We start from the raw sequence: 21,776 nt of genomic DNA, 5'->3' as shown, positions 1-21,776 counted from the left end.
TTAGTAAAAGGACCCTTTAATTTTAATTTGTTTAACCCACTGATCTTTACAAACTCCCCTTTCTCCAGGTCAAACACATATAGGACAGCCATACATACTAGAGGTCTGCACGGGAACGGGGATCGCGGAAATCCCGCGGGTCCTGTGGGGGTCCCATGGGAATCCCCCCCAACCCACGGGACTCCCACGGGTACCTCCCTCTGGCCCACGGGACTCCCACGGGGACCCCCCCTCTAGCCAACGGGACTCCCACGGGGATGGAGGCTTTGGAAGCACATGGACACATCAGCCTTAGTAAAAGAGGGGGTTTATAAGTTAATTACCTGAACAGAAAACAAAAAAAGGGTTCCACCAAAGAGATTCCACAAAGAAAACAGCAGCACAAACACAAAAGAAACTGTGGAATTGATGATCCTGTCAGAAGTAATTGCTGCTTTTTATGGGGACAGGCGGGGATGGAGGTAATTCCTTGCGGGGATGGGTGGGGACGAAGAGGATCCTGGCAGGGACGGAGAGGATCCTGGCGGGGAAGGGTGGGGACGGAGAGGATCCTGGCAGGGATGGGTGGGATTTCTGTCTCCGTGTAACTCTCTAATACATACACAAACTCTTACGCATGGGGAGGGGGGGAAGGGGAGTTGGAAATAATTCCATGAGCTATATTCTGCATACTTTCCCCACTATGAATAACTATAATTAAAGAGATACAGTACTTTACATTCTGAACTGTTGCCAGATATTTGTACAACTAGTTGATACTGCAGAAATAATGTTCATAACAGTAGACATGATTAGCTTTTCACTTCAGCACCTGCCTATCTCTGCCATTTTATAAAGAGAAAAGCATGTGACTAGCATCTCGTGGCCAGAACATGAAGGGCTGGGTGGTTCTCTATCAGGATCAAGTTTTCGGATAAGCACAATGGCTTCTCACTGCAAAAGAAGCAAGCAGATACATACCAGTTACAGTGAAGGTTATCACTTGTACTTGCAGTTTATATAAAGAGCCAGCATGTGAAAAAGTAGGGTCGTACCTTTCAGAGAACTAACTAGGGGCTAGATCTGACAAATATTTCTTTAAGAGGAATATTTATGTCCTCAACCTTTCTACGTACAGTAAAACAAATAAAAATATCAGAAAAATGGTGATAGCTTTTAGAATGGATGTGTTGTATGAGTATTGGGACCAGTATTGCTTAGTTTTATACTGAGATTCAGACAGTGGTGGCAGTATAGAATTCCTGCAGTCCAGGCTTTTTGCTTTTGGGAGACCAAAGTGCATTGATTGAGGGGGGGCTTACCCTTCCCCAACGCAGGGTTCTGTACATGGCTGTCTTGGTGGTAAAAAAGCTCCTGTTAACAAACTGGGTGGGCGATTCTGTGGTCTCCTTCCCGATGTGGAGGGCTCGATTGGCTGATGTGGGGCGTTATGAACTTCAGCGAGTGCCTCCGTCTGGGAATTTGAATCAACGCTGTTACCGCGATTTGTGGCAGCGGGTGTTGAGGGGCTGTTCCAGCATGGATGCAGAGGAAGTGCCTGTCTCCCCCTGACCTCTTGCTTTCTTGATTCCTTCTTCCTCCCCCCCCTCCCTCCCTTTGGTGGGGGGGCTGCAGCTGCTGGTGGTGCTTCTGTCTTTTTATTTCTCTTCTGTTTTTCTTCTGTCTTTTTGCCCTGGTCCCTGGAGTTGCTGCATCTGCGGTGGTGTGGTGTGGATGTGTGTGCTTGGGTGGGTGCTGTTGGGATGATGGATGGACTGTGAGGGGGGTGCTTGGTGAGGTTTGTGGTGTGGGTGTGGGATGGCAGCTGTGTGGTTGTTTGGGGGGGTTATAACACAAAATGTCAATTGTGATGGGCGTGCACTACTGGGGTTTTTCTTTGTACCGTGTATTTCTCTGATTGGCCTTCTCTTTTATGTTGTTCCCGACTGTTGTCGATGGCTATGTTCCGGCTGTTTGCCCATGGATGTATGTTCCTTTGCAATTGTTAATAAAGATATTGAAAAAAAAAAAAAAAAGAATTCCTGCAGTCCTGGTATCATTCCCTCTCTGAGCTCTCAATCTCCCCTTCTCCCTCTCCCCATAGTCCTGTAAGCATTACATGGGCCTGCCTCCTCCAATGCAATTTTCTGTAGGTGGGATGCTTAGAGGGAAGATCCAGGGGCTGGCCATAGGCAGCCAGTCTCTATGCTGCTGGTGCCGAAAATCTATGTAAAGTTGACAGAAGAGAGGGGGTCAAGGTGGGGGGAGAGATGCTGGACCCAAAGGTGAAAAGATTTAACCTGGAGGAAACAATTGAGCGCTTTGCCAAATTTAAGCAAATATACATACAACACAAAGATCATTACTAGTTTTATAAACCTAGAAGTGCTCTGGATTAAGAATATTCTTTTTTTTTTTTTTTACCTGCTATGCATGGGCAGCTCTGCAGTACAAAAGTTGCCAGTCACCTGAGCCTCTGTTCTCTTCCAAAATGTTGCCATGGATTTCTTTCCTAAAAGTTTTAGTTCAACAGTTTTTATCTGGCAGAGTGGAACATCATGGCCAACAACTCCTTTTCCAAGATGGCCACCTTTAGGACTGAAAGAATGAAGAATTGATAAGGTAAGAGGTGAGATTTGATTTGTAAAGTGCCTTCTTAATACCTCTGCTGGAATAACTATTTTTCCCAGCAGTCTCTTTTTTTCCCTATTCTGCTTCCATGAGATGCTTGTCCTCCTATACATTTGCTGTTGTCTCCCTAAACTCTCTGTATCTTTCCCTGATACCAGCTATTGTAAGGTATGGCCATCAGAGACAAATGTAGGAGCCCAAAATACTGCATTTCTGTAAGGACAGTCATGTACACTTCTCCCTCTGTATTCGCTGTGATAGGGGATTAACAGAACCGCAAATACAGAAAAACCGTGAATAACTTTTTCATATATTTTTCGCTGTTTTCTATTAAAAACCATTGTGAATATGGTGAAACCGCGAATAACATGGTGGGAGACTTGGACTGTTCCTGACGGAGAGGCAGAATATGGTGAAGACAGTGCTGGGAATCAGTGATTTTCTCTATGCAAGCTGATGTAATTTGGGGGAAGGAGCCAGCAAGCTAAAAACTGTGAATAATCAAAACCGCAAATGCTGAAACCGTGAATACAGAGGGAGAAGTGTACCTATTCCGGTTCTTTTTAAATTAACTGTTAGCTGTCTTTCATTTACTTTATTAAAAGTATTATAGCAGAGTGAGAATGCATGGATGCACATGGTGAGTATTTTCGTTGCTTTTAATAAGATAATTCTAAATAAACCAAACAACTTAAGACAACAAAACTGGGACACTGGTGCATGGTGACAGGTCAAATGCACGCAAGACAACAGCGTGCATACACAGGAAGGTGATGTGTATAGAGTGGTAGTCCCCAAACCTGTCCTGGGAGTCCCCCAGCCAGTCGGATTTCAGGATAATTACAATCAATACCCTTGAGACAGGACACAAAAATCTTTCTCAAGCATACTCTTTGTAGATATCCTGAAACCTTGAATGGTTGGCGATCACCAGGACAGATTTGGGAACCACTAGAATAGGAGATCCAAATAATTAGCAAGAAGGAAAAGAGAAGACAAGAAACTCACATGTTGACTCTGATGGTTGTGGTGGAGTTTCTGCTGTGGAATGTGATCTCAATCCTTGTGTCTGTTTCTCTGGCCTTCAGCAACTGAAACTCGACCAGGCTGTGATAGACTGATAATAAAGAGAGACAAGGGAGGATTTATAACAGGATCTTCTAGAAGTGGTTCAATAACAATGGTACTGTAGGCATAAGTAAAGCAGAAGCTAAGCAGCAATTCACAGGCTCATGCGAATAGACTATACAGTAGCGCAATAGTTTGCTCTTGAGTTTTCATGTTAATCTTACTCCCAATGCAGGAAGAAATGTTGCCATGGGAACAGCCTGGGGAAATCAGTATAAAATCACTGCACTGTGGGTATATGCCAGCCACATAAAGAGGCAGAACAAGAGCAAATGGCCTACCTACTACTACTACTACTACTATTTATTATTTCTATACTGCTACTAGATGCACGCAGCACTGAACATTCAACACGCAAGAGACAGTCCCTGCTTGAAAGAGCTTACAATCTAATTATGACCATCTGAGATAAAGTATGGCACTTCACCTTAGATCAGGTGTCCTTAACCAAGGACTCAGGACACATCCAGTCAGTCAGGCTTTCAGGATATATACCATGAATATGCATGAGATAAATTTGCATGCAGTGCCTCCATTGTATATAAACCTCTCTCATAAGTAGGGTTACCAGATGTCCAGATTTACCTGGACATGTTCTCTTTTTAGAGGACTGTCCAGTTGTCCAGACGGTTTCCTGGACTGGAGGGATTATGTCCGGGTTTTGGACTCACTCTCTCCAGTCAAGCCCCCACCCCAGAGTTGGGTCTGGCTCTCATGAGACTCCGCTGTCCCTAGTACCTCCTCTGATGCTGCAATTTAAAAACTTCAGGCAGTTGGCAGCCTGCAGCTGTAGCGACAAGATCCTTCTGATGTTGGCCTGCCCCGGAAGCCTTCATGGCAGCACTTCCTGTTCCCATGTAGATGGGACGCTTCAGAGTGAAGACTTCTAGGGCAGACCAATGGCAGAAGGATCATGTTGCTAACACTGAAATTTTTAAATTGAAGCACTGGAGATGGTACTAGGGACAGGGTAGACTTATGAGAGCCATACCTGACATACAGAAGAACTTTTATTAAGTCACAGGGCTCAATATGATTGTATAAGCAAGGCTAGATCATGTGTACCTATACATAAGAACATAAGAACATAAGTAGGGTTACATGCATAGGCATTATTAGAATGGAGAGCAGATAGAGTTGTGACAAAGTTGTATATACAGTATATTGTACTGTATATATTTCTTTTATATCAAATACACATGTTATGCATAGATGTTCTGTGAACAGGCTGAACAGTCATCTTCTGTCACATTACCAGCACATGTAGGGCTCCTGGCCGGGTTTTGTAATAACCCTTGTGTACTCACACTCATATACACATTCTGGACACTCTTGGAAGATATAATGAAACATTTTTAATTTGTTCATGTGCCTGAGTCTGTTCCCTCACAGGCCCAGGGGAAACAAAACTGTATACAGTACTTTGAACTTCTATCTCTTGGTCCAGTGCAACAGTCTGTTCTCTAGACCAGTGTTTCTCAACACGCGGTATGCATACCCCTGGGGGTACGCAAGCCACTTGGGAGAGGGGGGTGTATGTGGTGAAGGTATCCTGCACCCTTCCTCCAGCAGCATGCCCCCCTCCGCTGAAGAGTCTTCACGTCCACATGCTCGGGAAGGTCCTGTTGGATCCACCTTTGACATGTTTGTGTCAGAGGGGTGGTACCAACAGGGCCTCACGAGCAGATAAATTCAAAGGCTCTGCATCAGTTAAGCTAGTGCCAGTGCCAGGCCTTATATAGACTCTGGACTTCCTGACAGGCAGCAGAAGGGTGGAAGAAGACAGAGGGCTCTTTGTCGCTGGAGTTAGCTTGGTGGGGCCACCCTGGCTGACCAGGAAGGTGAGGGAAGCCGGGGTTGTTTGTACCAGCCTCACATAAACATCGAGAGGAATGGCCTACTGAGAACAAGCCAGCACGGATTCTGTAAGGGAAGGTCGTGCCTAACGAACCTTCTGTACTTCTTTGAGGGAATAAGCAGTCGGGTGGACAATGGGGAACCCATAGACATCATTTACCTCGATTTTCAAAAGGCTTTCAACAAGGTGCCACATGAAAGGCTGCTTAGGAAGCTGTGGAACCACGGGGTGGGAGGGGATGTGCACAGATGGATCAAGCACTGGTTGTCGGGTAGACTGCAGAGGGTCGGAGTGAAGGGCCAATATTCTGACTGGCAGGGAGTCACAAGCGGTGTGCCACAGGAATCGGTGCTGGGGCCGTTACTCTTCAACATATTTATCAATGACCTGGAAAAGGAGGCAAAGTGCGAGGTTATAAAATTTGCAGATGATACCAAACTGTGCGGCAGAGTTAGGTCCAGGGAGGAGTGTGAGGACCTGCAAAGAGACCTGGACAAGCTGGAAGACTGGGCAAACAAATGGCAAATGCAAGGTCATGCATATAGGGAAAAAGAACCCGTTGTTCAACTACAAATTGGGGGGGGGGGCATTGTTGGGAGACAGCAGATTTGAGAGAGACTTGGGTGTGCTGGTGGATGCATCACTGAAGCCATCTGCACAGTGCGCAGCAGCCTCGAAAAAAGCCAACAGGATGCTGGGCATCATAAAGAGGGGCATAACAACCAGGACGCGGGAAGTCATCATGCCATTGTATCGAGTGATGGTGCGTCCACATCTGGAATACTGCGTTCAGTATTGGTCGCCGCACCTCAAGAAGGACATGGCGGTACTTGAGAGAGTCCAAAGGAGAGCAACGAAACTGGTAAAAGGGCTGGAACACTGCCCATACGCCGAGAGGTTGGATAGGCTGGGGCTCTTCTCTCTGGAAAAAAGGAGGCTCAGGGGAGATATGATAGAGACCTTCAAGATCATGAGGGGCATAGAGAGGGTGGATAGGGACAGATTCTTCAGACTGATGGGGACAACAAGTACGAGGGGGCATTCGGAGAAACTGAAGGGAGATAGGTTCAAAACAAATGCAAGGAAGTTTTTTTTCACCCAAAGGGTCGTGGACACTTGGAATGCGCTACCGGAGGAAGTGATCAGGCAAAGTATGGTACAGGGATTCAAACAGGGATTGGACGGATTCCTGAGGGATAAAGGGATCGTGGGATACTGAGGGAGGAGCTGGGATGTAACACAAGTATAGAAAGCTAACCAGGTAATAAGTATAGAAACAGGTCGTGCATGTGCAAGACCGGAGGGTTAGGACTTCGATGGGAAGATAGGACTTCAATGAGAAACCAAGGTGGCAAGGGAGCCCCTTCTGGTGATTCGGACAGGTCGTGACCTGTTTGGGCCGCCGCGGGAGCGGACTGCTGGGCAGGATGGACCTTTGGTCTGACCCGGCGGAGGCACTGCTTATGTTCTTATGTTCTTATTCATGAATATTAAAATAAACATTCCAATGATGCCCAGATGATGCGTAAAATAAAGCACCAGCCTTTAACGATCCAAAACTTGTGACAGGTCAGGAGATCTTGGTAGCATTGAAACACATGTATTAGAAGTGTATACCAGCAGTCTGGGCTGCTGCTTGCATGTGGAAGTTCACAAAAATACTTTTTATGGGATTGGGGACCATATAATATACACATGTTTAAAGAGCATGTTTCATGCACATGTGTTAAAGGCATGTCTCATGTGCGTCTATTAAAAGCATATACTGGCTGGTCTGGGGCTGCCAACTGCATATGTCCAGCCGAAGCAGTGTAGAAAAAAGAATATATATCTTGTGTATTTACATTTCCATGGTTTGTTGTTAGTTTTCTGCCCTTCCCCTCTTATAAAGTGCACCAATGAAGGGCTACAAAAAGGCATGCCTAAGATTGACACTCATGCATCCCTGCAAAATAGCTATTCTGCTACAACTGATCAGATGGGATTATAGCAGGCCTCTGCAAAACTCATTTACATGCAAAGTTAAGAACATAAGAATAGCCTTACTGGGTCAGACCAATGGTCCATCAAGCCCAGTAGCCCGTTCTCAAGGTGGCCAATCCAGGTCACTAGTATCATGCCAAAACCCAAGGTGTAGCAATATTCCATACTACCAATACAGGGCAAGCAGTGGCTTCCCCCATGTCTTGCTAAATAACAGACTTTTCCTCCAGGAACTTGTCCAAATCTTTCTTAAAACCAGTTACGCTATCCGCTTTTACCACAACCTCTGGCAACGCGTTCCAGAGCTTAACTATTCTCTGAGTGAAAAAAAGTTTCCTCCTATTGGTTTTAAAAGTATTTTCCCTGTAACTTCATCGAGTGTCCCCTAGTCTTTGTAATTTTTGACGGAGTGAAAAATCGATCCACTTGTACCCATTCTACTCTACTCAGGATTTTGTAGACATCGAACAATTTATCGGCACCACAGCAACCCACATATTTTTAACAGCGATTTTAGAGCATCAGAGCCCTGGCTTCTTCTGGGATGCTTTGTTTATGCATAGGGAACATGTACACATTTACACCATCAGATCAGGTGTGAATTTGTGCATGAGGATTGTGTACTACTGGCTATCTATCTATTACATGAAAGACACACAGGCACCTCTATTGCCTTCTCAGAATACAATACCCTGTTATAAAATTAGACTCTAAAGAACTCTTATACTTTCTATTTGATTAATTTATTTAGCAAAATGTCTAAAGTGGCAAGCATTAAGATAGTTTTCAAAACTGTGTGGTTACCCATAGGTTTTGTACCTGTTCCCAAAAAGAAAATATATATGTACTTTCCCTTCATAAACTTGCCCAGGGAACAGACATTAGTATCTGCTTCTTCTGCAAGTACTTTTATCATGAAAAACAACACATGTGATTTAGTGCATGTTAAATAATGCAAGCACCCATCCTCAGTGGGGTCTGTTTCTTTACAATGTGCTTAACTCAAATTTCATAAACTAACATACAAGGGGTTAATATGGTTTAGTACTGTAAACAGCCAATTTATAGCTAATAGCTTTTGAAAACAGCTCTTCCTAGAAATCAATATATTGAAAGAAAACTGAAAGCTAAGAGAAAAATATATGAAAAAAAATACGTATGTAATGGATGGACAGACTAGATGGGCCATTTGGACTTTATCTGCCGTCATGTTTCTATAAGCACATAGATTCCTTGTGGGAATTTTCAAAGCAGAACCAGGTACCTACTTTTGCTTAGAAAATACAACCATGTCTTTAAAAAGAAATCAACGTATATATGAATGGAGATTACATTTGCCTGGTGCTCTCCAAATCCAATACTGCAACATAGTAGATAATGGCTGAAAAAGACCAATTAACCCATGCAGTCTACCCAATTATTCTAGCTGTCTGCCTAATTGCAATATCTTTTGAGACAGCTCCTTATTTAGCACTGATTAACTAGAAAAGTAGGAGACCTCTGTATGTCTCAGGCCTTCTTGTGACCAACTCTGGGAAAAGGCGACTAAAGCCTCAAGAAACAACAAAAAAAAAAACAATCCACACCCCATCCTTTTATTTGAAAAAAATAGAGAAGTTTAAACATGTCACCTTTTCAGACTTCTTATGACATGAAAAATCAGCTATTCTTAACATTTTAGATCTGTTATTTTAGTCACCTTTTCCCCAGAGATGGTCACATTTAACCAAAATTGACAGAGTACCTGAAGATAACATTGCTTCTATAATTTTCAAAATTAGAAACTCTTAGAAGGGAACTTTATAATTGGGCGTCTAGGATAATTGAGAAGGAAAACTAAACTAAACCTTAAGGGGTTCATAATCCAAAAAAAAAACACAAAAAAACACATCTAAAAAGTGGCCTAAATGGCTACTTGGATGATCAAAAAGCCTGATCGTCCAAGTACCCATAATCAAAGCTGGTTTTAGACGTATCTAAAACCAGCTTAGGCCTTTCCCCTGTCTCTAAACGCACAGAGAGAAAAGAGGCATTTTTTGAGGCGGGGAAAGGGTGGGCGGTGGGCGGGAGATGGGCCGACCTACACCTAGGCATACAGCAAGTATAACCAAAACATTTGACAGGTTGCCTAGTCGGCACTTATACGTTTTGACTTAGACCAAGTCAAAACAGGTATAAGTGCCGAAAAAAGGGGCCGCTGAGCTGATGGCGGCTGGCGCAATCAGTTCAGTGGCCCGGCAACCTACCCACCCACCCCCACCGCAACCATTGCGGCAGGAGAGATGCCTCATCTCTAGTGTGACCATATAGCTCCAGAAAAAAGGGGACGGATTGAGACATCCGGGTTTTACTTCCATTGAAAGCAATGGAAGTAAGGAGAACAGATTGAGACATCTTGGTTGCTTTCAATGGAAGTAAAACCCGGATGTCTCAATCCGTCCCCTTTTTTCTGGAGCCATATGGTCACACTACTCATCTCCCCTCCCACGATGTGATCACCCCTCTAACAGAACTGCTGCGACCTGCGGCAGTAGAAATGCCCAATCTCTCCTGCCCCGATGTCATGGGTGGAAGGGGGGGTGGATTCTGTAACTGGTGTCTGTCAAAAACAACACCGGTTACAGAATCCAGCTTTTAGGCGAAGGACTGGCTCCTGCTTCGCCTAAAAGCCCTTGTTTTGGATGTTTGGGGCTTAGGCTTTTTTTAGGTTGATTATATAGTGTAAGTTTAGATGTAGTGGTGGTCTTGGCGTTTAAACAGCTGAACGTAGAGGCAGGCCATTATAAAAAAAAAACCTCCTTTTGGACGTTTTTTTTTTTTATAATGGACATTTTCCCTGCTTCTACTTTCAACGTTTAAGGCCTTAGGCCAAAAGGGGACTTAGACTTTTTTTTTTTTTATTATGCCCCTCCACGTTTGTATACCGCATCATCTCCATAAAGATAGAGTTCGGCACGGTTTACAGATAAATTCAATAAATGAAGGAAGGACATAATAAGAAATTAGAAGTTATGAAGAGGATAGCTAGCTTTACATTTTAAATAGATAGCTTTATGTTTTGGAGAAAAGCCAGGTTTTCAGATGCTTTTGGAATAATTAGAATGAGCCTAGGTTCAGCAGCGGGGCAGGGAGGTTATTCCAAATCTCAGTGAATTTGAAGAAAAGGGATTTCCCTAATTTACCTGCATACATGACGCTTTTTAATGAGGGGAAAGATAATTTGAGTTTGTGGGCGGATCTGGTAGTGTCAGATCTCGAAGAATTCCAGGATAGTGGAATTAGGGGAGGAAGAATGCCATGTAGGATCTTGAATATTAGGCAGGTACATTTAAAGTGAATCCTAGAAATCACTGGAAGCCAGTGAAGTTTTGACAGAAGCGGGGAAACATGGTCGAATTATGCTTTTTGCGAAGATCAACCTAGCCACAGTGTTCTGGATCTGCTGAAGATTTTTATTGGTTAGACTTAGATAGATGGAATTACAATAGTCCAGTCTAGAAAGAATGATTGATTATACAAGGACAGCAAAATGTTGCTGGCAGAAGCAGGATCTCACTTTCCTCAACATGTGAAGACTAAAAAAACTTTTTTTTTACCAGAGAGTTGAGATGATCATTAAAGGGAAGTGTCGAGTCATTAATGATGCCCAAAACTTTGCTTGAGAATTTGATCTGCAATGTAGGACCAGAAGGTAGTGGAATGAGCATGGGTAACTGCTCTAATTTTGGGCCAAGCCAGAGTAGTTTTTAAAAGGGCCCAGCCCGGCCTGGTGACGCACGGTGACAGTTGTATTATCTATACTGCAAAATTTCCTTTTGTACTGTAAATTTCCAATGTTGTATTTAATTACTTTCATTTCATATGTTAAAACTCCAATAAAACTTTTAAAAATGAAAACCTGGAAAAATGCATCCTTGTTGTCTTTCCAATTTTGGTGGAATTCAGTGTGTTTAGTTGGGAAATATGAGGCGGTCATAATGGAGAAGAGAAGTAAAGGGGCCAAATTTAGATCATTATGGACACCCACAGGGCCGCCATCAGAAATTTCTGGGCCCCTTACTGAGCAATCCTATTGGGCCCCCCACGCACCCCTTCCCCCCCCGACTCCCCCTTCTTCCATGGGCCGAATACATACATACTTTTCTCTGTCGCCGCACTCTTTGACCAAAAGATTTGTAAGCCTGCAACCACGTCAAGGTAGACTCTTTCAGCAGGGCCCTAACCTAACCTAAACTAAACTAATCTATACCTATCTATTCTAAACTAACATATGTCTAATACTGAACTAATAACAAACTAACAAACATCTGCATAATAAATAACTAATAAATAATAGTGCTAGTAGCTATAATTCACTTTTGAATGTAAAATCTCAGTTAAGGATTTCTTTTGACCTTTGTAGGCCAGAAGTAGATCACAATTGCACAATATTTTTTGTAACAAGTATTAAATGTGTTTTTATAAATACTGTAAGCTTAATAAATATATCAGAAAAAACTACACATCTGAGCGCATATCTGAACATACACATCTGTATGATCCCATCCTCCTCTGCTTGCCTATAGCTGCATCATGCATGTTAAAAATGTATGATATGTTGATATGTGCACCTTCCTTCCTTCCCATCCATCCTCCTCAGCCTGTCCTTACACATCCACAGCTGCATGTTAATGATGATGTATATGTTATGATGATAAATAAGTGCATATGAGCACATCATTAACATGCAGCTATGGATGAATATAAAAAAGAAACAATATTCTGTACAATTGTCTAGGCCAGCCAGGCAGCGATTGGCTAGCCCAGAACGTCCTCTCCGACGTCAGAATTGACGCGAGTGGCGAGAATTGGCCGGCCCCACAGGGAAAAGCAGGGAGAACCTGGCGCCGGCCTGTTCCCGATGGCGGCGGTGGCACTCAAGTGGCTAAAGAGCCGCAGTTTGCCGGCCTAGGGAGAACACTGGAGGGTGGCCAGCTGTGCACCCCCTTGGGACGTAAACCCGGGGCGGGGCGGACCGCCCCCCCCACCCTGGTATGCCACTATCTGTACCTCACTCCCTTCCTATGACCAAAAATTCTCCTTTCTTCTATTCCCCGTGTACACAACCATCTCTTTCCCTCCCTTCCTCTCTCCCAAGTCCATGCCTTCTGTGTCCAAAAACCCATTCCCTCCCCCACCTCAGCATCTCTTTCCCTCCCTTCTTCTCTCCCAAGTCCATGCCTTCTGTGTCCAAAAACCCATTCCCTCCCCCACCTCAGCATCTCTTTCCCTCCCTTCCTCTCTCCCAAGTTCATGCCTTGTGTCCAAAACGCACTCCCTCCCCCCTTTTGTGTTCCGCGTTTGCCTCCCAGCCCATCTTTGCAACTTTCTCAGCAAAACGAAGCTCAAGCCGCGAGGCTTGTCTTCTGTTTCCTGCCCGCCCTGCCGCACAAATAGCCGACCGGAAGTATTCTCCGACGTCAGCGCTGACGTCGGAGGGCAGGCTTTGCTTAAGCCCTCCCTCCAACGTCAGCGCTGACATCGGGGAACACTTGCGATCGGCTATATGTGAGCTGCAGGGCAGGCAGGAACAGAAGACGAGCCTCGCGGCTCGAGATGTTTTGAACTCCGTGGGTCCCCCGTCCAGCTCTCTCCTGTCCACGTGGAGCGGACCGCCCCTCCCCCTAGACTGTGGCCTAGGACACTGGGGGAGCCCGGGCCCCCTGTCAGCTCCGGGCCCCTGAATGCAGGACTGTGGTACTGCCCTGATGGCGGCCCTGGACACCCATACAAGAGTTTGCAGATAGTAAAATTCTTCAATGATAAGATCTCTACCTTAAGGCGCTCCTTCCCGCCCGCAATCTCCTACAATTCTCTGGTGCCCCCCGAACCCAACCCCACCCTAGCTGCTCTCAACCCCATCCCTGCCGACAGATCCTGGACTGTCTTCGAGCTCATATCTGATTCTCAGACCCTTAAACTCTGCCTCAAGTTAAAATCATGCAACTGCATCCTGGACCCATTTCCCTCCTACCTATTTGAGAAAATCCCTGCACAGGCCATCACATCTCTTACCAAACTCATAAATTCTGCCCTATTATCAGGCCTATTCTCCACTGAAATGGGACACATCGCATTGACCCCTTTACTGAAAAAAGCTGACCTAGACCCCTCCATACCATCCAACTACCGTCCAATAGCAAATATCCCTCTCCTCACCAAACTGCTCGAGTCTATCATATCTACCCAGCTCTCTTCCTACTTAGAAAGATTCTCCATCCTCTTACCTTACCAATATGGCTTCAGACCCAACTTCTGCACTGAATCCCTATTGGCCTCTCTAATCTCTAAGGTTCAGCAACTGCATTCTCGTAACAAGTTTGCTGTCCTTCTACAATTCGACCTCTCCGCAGCTTTTGACGTTGTCCACCACGACATTCTAATTTTCCAACTCTCCGAGATAGGCATTAGCTCCATAGTTCTTGATTGGTTCTCCAAATTCTTGCGCTCCCGCTCTTACATGGTTAACATGAGCGGCACCTCATCCTCCCCCTGGACCCCGACTTGTGGTGTCCCACAAGGCTCACCCCTCTCCCCAATCCTCTTTAACATTTACATGTCCTCCCTGAAACTACTCCAACTATCCCCCCTTGAAACTCTTTACACTTACGCTGATGACATCCTCGTCCTCCTTGAGACCGACTCGAACCTCACTAACCTTTCCACGAACATATCCTCATGCATAAAGAACCTCCAATCCTGGGCATTCACAATGCATATGAAACTAAACGAGTCCAAAACAAAACTCCTTTGGCTCGGCCTAAAATTAGACCATCTACCTTCCTCCATCCCATTGTCCTCCGGCCCCCCATTACAGCTCGAGTTCTCAAGCAAAGTTCTGGGTGTCACCTTAGACTCTTCTCTATCCTTCAACGAACATCTCCAATCCCTGGTGAAGAAATGCTTCTTCAGCCTTCACATGCTAAGGAAAGTCAGACCCTATTTTCACCAAAAACACTTCGCAGTCCTAGTACAATCCATCATCCTCTCCAGATTGGATTATTGCAATTCTATCTACCTCAGCCTAACCAAGAAAAGCCTCCACAGACTTCAGCGGATTCAGAACGCCGCAGCTAAGCTTGTTTTCGCGAAAAGCAAATTTGATCACGTCTCACCACTCCTGTCTAAGCTCCATTGGCTCCCAGTAATCCCCAGGATCCACTTCAAATGTGCGTGTCTGGCCTACAAGATCCTACATGGCATCCTTCCTGCCGTTATCCCTCTATCCTGGAACTCCCCAACCCCTACTTCCTCCAGATCCTCCCAAATTTTTAAACTATCCTTCCCTTCCATAAAAGGTATTTCCCATGCAGGCAAACTTGGGTCATCCCTCCCCTTTAGAATCACTGAGATCTGGAATAACCTCACCTCCCCACTCCGAACCTCAAGCTCCCTCCAACTCTTCCGCAAACACCTAAAAACCTGGCTATTCTCAAAACTGTAACACTTCCCCCCTCTTAGGCCTCTCACCTTCCCCCTTTACACCTAACTCTTTAATCTCTCCACTGTAGTTCCTCTCTCATCCTTCTTCCTGTAAACCGTGCCGAGCTCCGCATTCGTGGAGATGGTGCGGTATATAAACCCAAGGTTTAGTTTAGTTTAGTTTAATTGAATTATAGTGAAAGAATGGAGATGTATGCATGTGGATGGATGTTGGTTTTTCATCCTCTGCAAATGGGATGGGTGGGGGAGTGGGGGGAGGGAGTTTCATTTCAAGGATTTCATCTTTTAATATCCTAAGCTTTGTGTTAATAGTGTTATGAGCAATTTGTTTAACGTTTCTTCTGCTTATTGTATATTACTATATAAAATTTTGAAACTGAAAAAAAAAAAGAAGGGAGCCGAGGCTTGCGCGAGCAGCAGGTGGCAGATGCTGCTTGTGCTGGTGAACATTTCAAGAGGTGTGTGGGAGAGGGCGGAGGAGAGGTTCCAATGCCCCCAGCAAAGATGGTGTCTAGGATAGGGTCCGTACCCCCTTACTACGCCACTGATTAGCGTTTTTTAAACTCAACATACATAATTCATGCCCAGCAACACCTACAGTAACCCCCTTTTTTACTAAGGTGTGCTAAGCACTAACGTGTCCATAGACTAACATGCACATGTTAACGTTTAGCCCGTGCTAAATTGATTACCGCGCGCTAATCAGTTAGCGCAGCTTAGTAAAAGAGGGCTTAAAAGTACAAATGCTCATGTCATCACACATACTTTTACGCCTGCTGCAGTTTTATAAGGTCTAGTGTCCTCTCTAAGTTGTGTAGGGGTTCTCCAACTGCATTCCTGCCAATGGGGGGGGGAGGGTGGGGGAGGTGCTTCAATTTCAAGTTTTCAATTGCTAGGGACAGGCAGAGTCTCTGCAGTACTGCAGAGCCTACTTGTCCCTTGCTATTAAAAATGTGACACTGAAACAACACACCGCCCTTCTTACTAGCAAGAATGTAGGTGGAGCACTCTTGCACAGTGTAAGGGGAACATTGCTAGTATCACCACATAAATACTCTGCTACTTAAAAAAAAATTCAACATTAAACAGTTGTTTTAGGACCATCAGAAGTTGAATTATCAGAGGATATATCATTGAGATGTTTGCTCCATGATATCAATCACCATATTTCCTCAAAGGTCTGGTTTTGTATGTTTGCTTCATAAAAATCACAAATCTAATGTTGGCATATTCAATAGTAACCCCCCCCCCCCAAACAGACCAACAACTCATGATTCAAGTTCTTTCTTGATGATATAGTACATAATGGAATTCTTTCACTTATCTAAGAATCTTCATAGGACCCAGTTACCAAGCTAGATCCAGGTTTCACTTTTTGCATCAGGGAAGTTGGTCACCATGTTGAAGTCATACTCGCTCATTGGCACCACAGTTTTATAACAGTCATTTTATATTGCCACACACATACTAAACTACCTTTATAAAATTATGCCCTAATAGGGCACCTACTGAAGGCACTGGTTAGGGCATCTATTTTAAGCCCATTCTATAAAGAAAAGTAGGCGTCTACTTTTCTTCATAGAATGCTAGTGCAAGTAGCCAAAAACGCACATGTACCATGTAGCCCACTTAGGTGTGAGCTAGAATGCCCTAATTATAGTATTTTATGACTTGCACATATACATGTATACTCTGTCCATGCTCCCATCCAAACACTGCCTAGGTGCATATCCACCAGCAAAGTATGTGCTATCAAATCATGGCATATACTTTTCCACTAGTTGATACTCTGTACCAGTTCATTTATGCACATAAGTGGCTACTTATGCGTGTAAATGATTACAATATTGCAATTTTCTCATCTTACTGCCTCAAACTTGGCAACTCTTTATAGAATTACCCCTTAGCGACCAGAAATGTTAGCATTAAACTGTACTTTGGTTAGGGTGTGCTCCCTGTGCATTTTTATTTTTGGTGTGGATACTCTTAGCTATTGATGCAACACATTTCTAAGGTCTGTAGGTTGTTTTTATCTAATAATGACAGGTTTGCCTTTTTTTTTTTTCCAACCTTTTTCCACTCACCACAGTATGGTTCTCCAGATGTAGTCATCATGAAGACTTGAACTCCACTTGGAAGCGATGCCATGTCAATTCCCCCATGAGCCAATAATCCTACAAAAAAGTTGAAAAGCGCTAGTATACATACTGACTTATATTCCCCTTCCCGCAGGGCTGGTGCTAGACATGATGGAGCCCAGGTCAGGTGCTAGGGCCCCCAAAGTTTGCTTGCAGGCTGTCCCTCTTCCAGCTTCAGGCAGGTTTGGGGCCCCTTGTGACAAAGGAGCCCAAGGCAATTGCCCTGTATGCCCACCCCTAAAGCCTTCCTGGAAAGCGAGAGATGTGATTGCTCCCCCATGGGATCCTCAATGGTTCAAATGAATGAATTGTAGATGTTTATTTTAATGTATCATTTTAATTTGTTGATTTTTATAGCGCGTAATTTGAAATTTTAAAGAATTTGAAATTGTAAAACCCATTCTTAGCTCACGGGACACACAAAAAGAGGTGGCGGGCTGTTGTTTGTCAACACCTGGTCTAGAACCTTTACCTCCAATTACAATCTTGTCATATCTATCTTTTCTGCTACCACAGTAAATTTCAGCAAGTATACTTTACCTATCTGGGGACAGGACAGTAGAAAGGGGTTAAAACAATCCACACAATCTCCATCAATGAAGTTTTGGTAGCTTGAGCATGGAAATGCCATAAATGGACATTTGTTTTCCAGAGAACTGATGTAAATATTAATTGATCTCATGTGGTCACAGATTAAATAGCCATACACTGAAAGAGAAGGGCCATATGGTTGGCAACTCAGGATATAAAAATGAATAAGAAATCAATTCCTGAAGATCTGCTAGATAAGACATGGGCAACTCCGGTCCTTGAGGGCCGGAATCCAATCGGGTTTTCAGGATTTCCCCAAAGAATGTGCATAAGATCTATTTGCATGCACTGCTTTCAATGCATATTCATTGGGGAAAATCCTGAAAACCGGATTGGATTCCGGCCCTCGAGGACTGGAGTTGCCCACCCCTGGGTTAGATAGATTTAAAATGAACTTATCTTACCATAGGATTACCAGATATTTGTCCTCAAAAAAAAAGAGGATGCATGGCCCCGCTCCGTTCTACCCATAGCTTTGCCCCTTTATGTCCCCCCAACCCAGCCCCACACAAACACTGTCTCTTCGGGGCCGTGTCTGGAGGCCATCTGCACATGCGCGGATGTAACACAATGACATCACGCGCATGTGCGCCTGCACTTGACGTCATCGTGTGGCATCCGTGCATGCGCAGATGCCTTCCAGACACAGCCCCGAGCTCAATGGGTTTCAAAACTCAAAGAAAACCCGTCTGGACGCTTCTCTGAAAAGAGGACATATCTGGGTAAATTTGGATGTCTGGTAACCCTTTCTTGCCATACATACTGAATAACCAGATAAAAGATCTTGGACTGTCGGGGCCAGATTAAGGTATAGGCAAACTAGGTATATGCATTATTGATAAATAGGCCCCATTGTATAAAATGGGATGTCTGGTAAATAATATTCACTATTGTGAGCCTGAATATTTAGATGGTCCTGTTTAGGATCTTCTCAGAACTGCATAGACATTACATTAGTGTATGGTAGCCAGAAGGATAGTCATGGTGTCTGGACATTGTTTAAAGTTTTAAAACTTCTAGCTCGGGTTCTCCAAACCTTTCCCAATGTGTGATTAAGCCTTTCCTGTCTGCTTCTAGTATGTTACTACCATATTTCCACCCATATAGGCCGCCCCTCTGCATAGGCCGTACCCATGTATAGGCCGTAGAAAAGGGCAGCCTATGTTTAACAACCGGAAGATAAGCCACCCCATGGTATTAGCCACTGCTTATCTTCGGTACCTCCCCTGTCTTTTAAAATCTTCTCCCCCAACCCCCGGTGCCTTTTTCAGAGCCCCCTGGACGGCAAATCTCCAGCGGTGCAGGGCAAGCCACAATCTCTTCAGCATTTAGCCTGCCCCCGCACTGCCCGCTGAATGGCTTACGTCGGCTCTCGTGTGACTTGCGAGAACTGACGTCAGGCACTCAATCACTGCATAGGCCGCCCCATATAACTAGGCTGCACCCCAGACACAGGTTTGTAAAACCCATGTATAGGCCGCAGCCTATATATGGGGAATATGGTAACAGCAGAGATTGTGCATAGGGTCTCATCAAGAGGAAGCACTGGGGGCAGAGGTACTAAAGTCAAAGGAAAGGAAGAGGTGAGCCAAGGAAAAATTCCTGTCCTTCCCCACCATTCATGTATGCCATCCTCTCTCTCTTTCTTTTCCCCTATTCCTTTCTATCCATAAACAGCATTTCTTCCATCTTTCTTCCCTTCCCCATCCCTCCCATCCCTGTGCACCATGTCCTCCCTCTCTTACTCTTCCCCTTCATCCCTATGTACCATCTCCTCCTTCCTTTTCCCTCTCCTATGGTCTGACATCTGTCTTCTCCCTTCCCCCCTATAATCTGGGATCTTTATCCTCTCCTTCCCACAGTCTGGCCTCTCTCCCCTTCTTCTTTTCCCTCCTCCCCCCTTTGTAGTCTGGCATCTCTCTGTCTTTCCCTTCCCCTCACCCTGTTTTAGTCTGGAATCCTTCCCTCCTCCTTCCTTTCCATGGTCTGACATTTCTCTCATTCCCTTTCCCCCTCCAGTAGTCTGGCATCTTTATCTGCCCATTCCATTCCCCCCTCTGGAGGTCTGTCATCTTTCCTTCCCTTTTCTCCCCATTGCCGCAGTCTAACCATCAGTTGAAGACCACACCAAATCTGAGTGCAGCCAAGAGTCCTGAGAATCAGCAGGGCACTGGATGTCCCAAACTGACAGGTTTGCGGCTATTGTCAATTTCTTGCAGATAGACAATCTTCCCATGCTATCTCTCCTCCTCCCCGGGATCTAGTGCTTGCTCACCCAGTGCTGCTGTAAGTCTTCGGGCCATCGGCAGCATGACTGAAGTAAACATGTTGCCTTCAGGGACCTGGATGCTTTCTTTCTGCTACTGTTGTGGGGGTTTGGGGGGTTGTAACTAGAGAATGACACGGTGACGGTTTACCTGCGGCCACCGCATTTAAGCCGCGGGTCACCGCCGAAAACGGGGAAGAAAACTAGCAGTCGCTGCGGTGACGGGGACAAGGCCATTCACCGACCGCGGAAACGGTGAACAGGTTTGTCCCCGCGGGCCAATGTACCCCCTTCTAGGAACCGCTATTTACCGCCCGACGCCCGATTCACCCCCCCCAGCAGGACCGCTCGCACCCCCACCCCGAACGACCGCTCGCACGCGCTCCCACCCGCACCCGCGATCGGAGCAAGAGGGAGCCCAAGCCCTCTTGCCCGGCCGACTCCCCGACGTCCGATACATCCCCCCCCCCGGCAGGACCACTCGCACCCCCACCCCGAAGGACCGCCGACTTCCCGACAATATCGGGCCAGAAGGGAGCCCAAACCCTCCTGGCCACGGCGACCCCCTAACCCCACCCCGCACTACATTACGGGCAGGAGGGATCCCAGGCCCTCCTGCCCTCGACGCCAACCCCCCCCCCCCCCAACGACCGCCCCCCCCAAGAACCTACGACCGCCCCACAGCCGACCCGCGATCCCCCTGGCGACCCCCACGACCCCCCACCCCCCTTCCCCGTACCTTTGGTAGTTGGCCGGACAGACGGGAGCCAAACCCGCCTGTCCGGCAGGCAGCCAACGAAGGAATGAGGCCGGATTGGCCCATCCATCCTAAAGCTCCGCCTACTGGTGGGGCCTAAGGCGCGTGGGCCAATCAGAATAGGCCCTGGAGCCTTAGGTCCCACCTGGGGGCGCGGCCTGAGGCACATGGGCCCAACCCGACCATGTGCCTCAGGCCGCGCCCCCAGGTGGGACCTAAGGCTCCAGGGCCTATTCTGATTGGCCCACGCGCCTTAGGCCCCACCAGTAGGCGGAGCTTTAGGATGGATGGGCCAATCCGGCCTCATTCCTTCGTTGGCTGCCTGCCGGACAGGCGGTTTTGGCTCCCGTCTGTCCGGCCAACTACCAAAGGTACGGGGAAGGGGGGGGGGGGGGTCGTGGGGGTCGCCAGGGGGGTCGCGGGTCGGCTGGGGGGGGCGGTCGTTGGGGGGAGGGGGGTTTGCGTCGAGGGCAGGAGGGCCTGGGATCCCTCCTGCCCGTAATGTAGTGCGGGGTGGGGTTAGGGGGTCGCCGTGGCCAGGAGGATTTGGGCTCCCTCCTGGCCCGATATTGTTGGGGAGTCGGCGGTCCTTCGGGGGGAGGGATGTATCGGACGTCGGGGGGGGGGGGCATCAGGCTTTCAGGATGGGGACAGACCTTCAAGGGGGGACAGTGCAGGGAAGTCAGGGAATTTATATTAATTAATTTTTTCTCTGCGTGTTTTGTTTTTGTATAGTTATTAACTAATATTTAACTAAGTTTTAAAGTTTTAAAGAATGTTTCCTTTATACGTAAATAAAGAAAAGTGAATGGGATTGCAGTGGCGGTGACGGGGCGGTGAATGGGGTGGCAGTGGCGGTGACGGGGCGGTGAAGAGGATGGTGAGACGGGGACGGGGCGGTGACGGGGATGGTGAGACGGGGACGGGGCGGTGACGGGGATGGTGAGGCGGGGACGGGGCAGT

General features: G+C 46.2%; 1 protein-coding gene across 1 annotated transcript in view; it reads right to left on the bottom strand.

Moving 5' to 3' along the window:
- Positions 1-478: 478 nt before the first annotated feature.
- The window catches only part of PLA1A (phospholipase A1 member A), a 45,774-nt gene continuing 24,476 nt past the window's right edge, over positions 479-21,776 (bottom strand). Inside the window, exons 7-11 of the mRNA XM_033940687.1 lie at positions 17,740-17,907; positions 17,146-17,235; positions 3,619-3,727; positions 2,404-2,577; positions 479-933 (exon numbers count right to left, since the gene is read on the bottom strand). Of these exons, the coding sequence (XP_033796578.1) occupies positions 852-933; positions 2,404-2,577; positions 3,619-3,727; positions 17,146-17,235; positions 17,740-17,907 (623 nt within the window). The 3' untranslated portion in view covers positions 479-851. The remainder of the gene's footprint in view (positions 934-2,403; positions 2,578-3,618; positions 3,728-17,145; positions 17,236-17,739; positions 17,908-21,776) is intronic.

Source organism: Geotrypetes seraphini, chromosome 4 (assembly GCF_902459505.1).
Source record: "Geotrypetes seraphini chromosome 4, aGeoSer1.1, whole genome shotgun sequence".
NCBI classification, from domain to species: domain Eukaryota; kingdom Metazoa; phylum Chordata; class Amphibia; order Gymnophiona; family Dermophiidae; genus Geotrypetes; species Geotrypetes seraphini.
The sequence above is the reverse complement of the archived record's forward strand: the minus strand, read 5'-3'. Positions and strand labels throughout refer to the sequence as shown.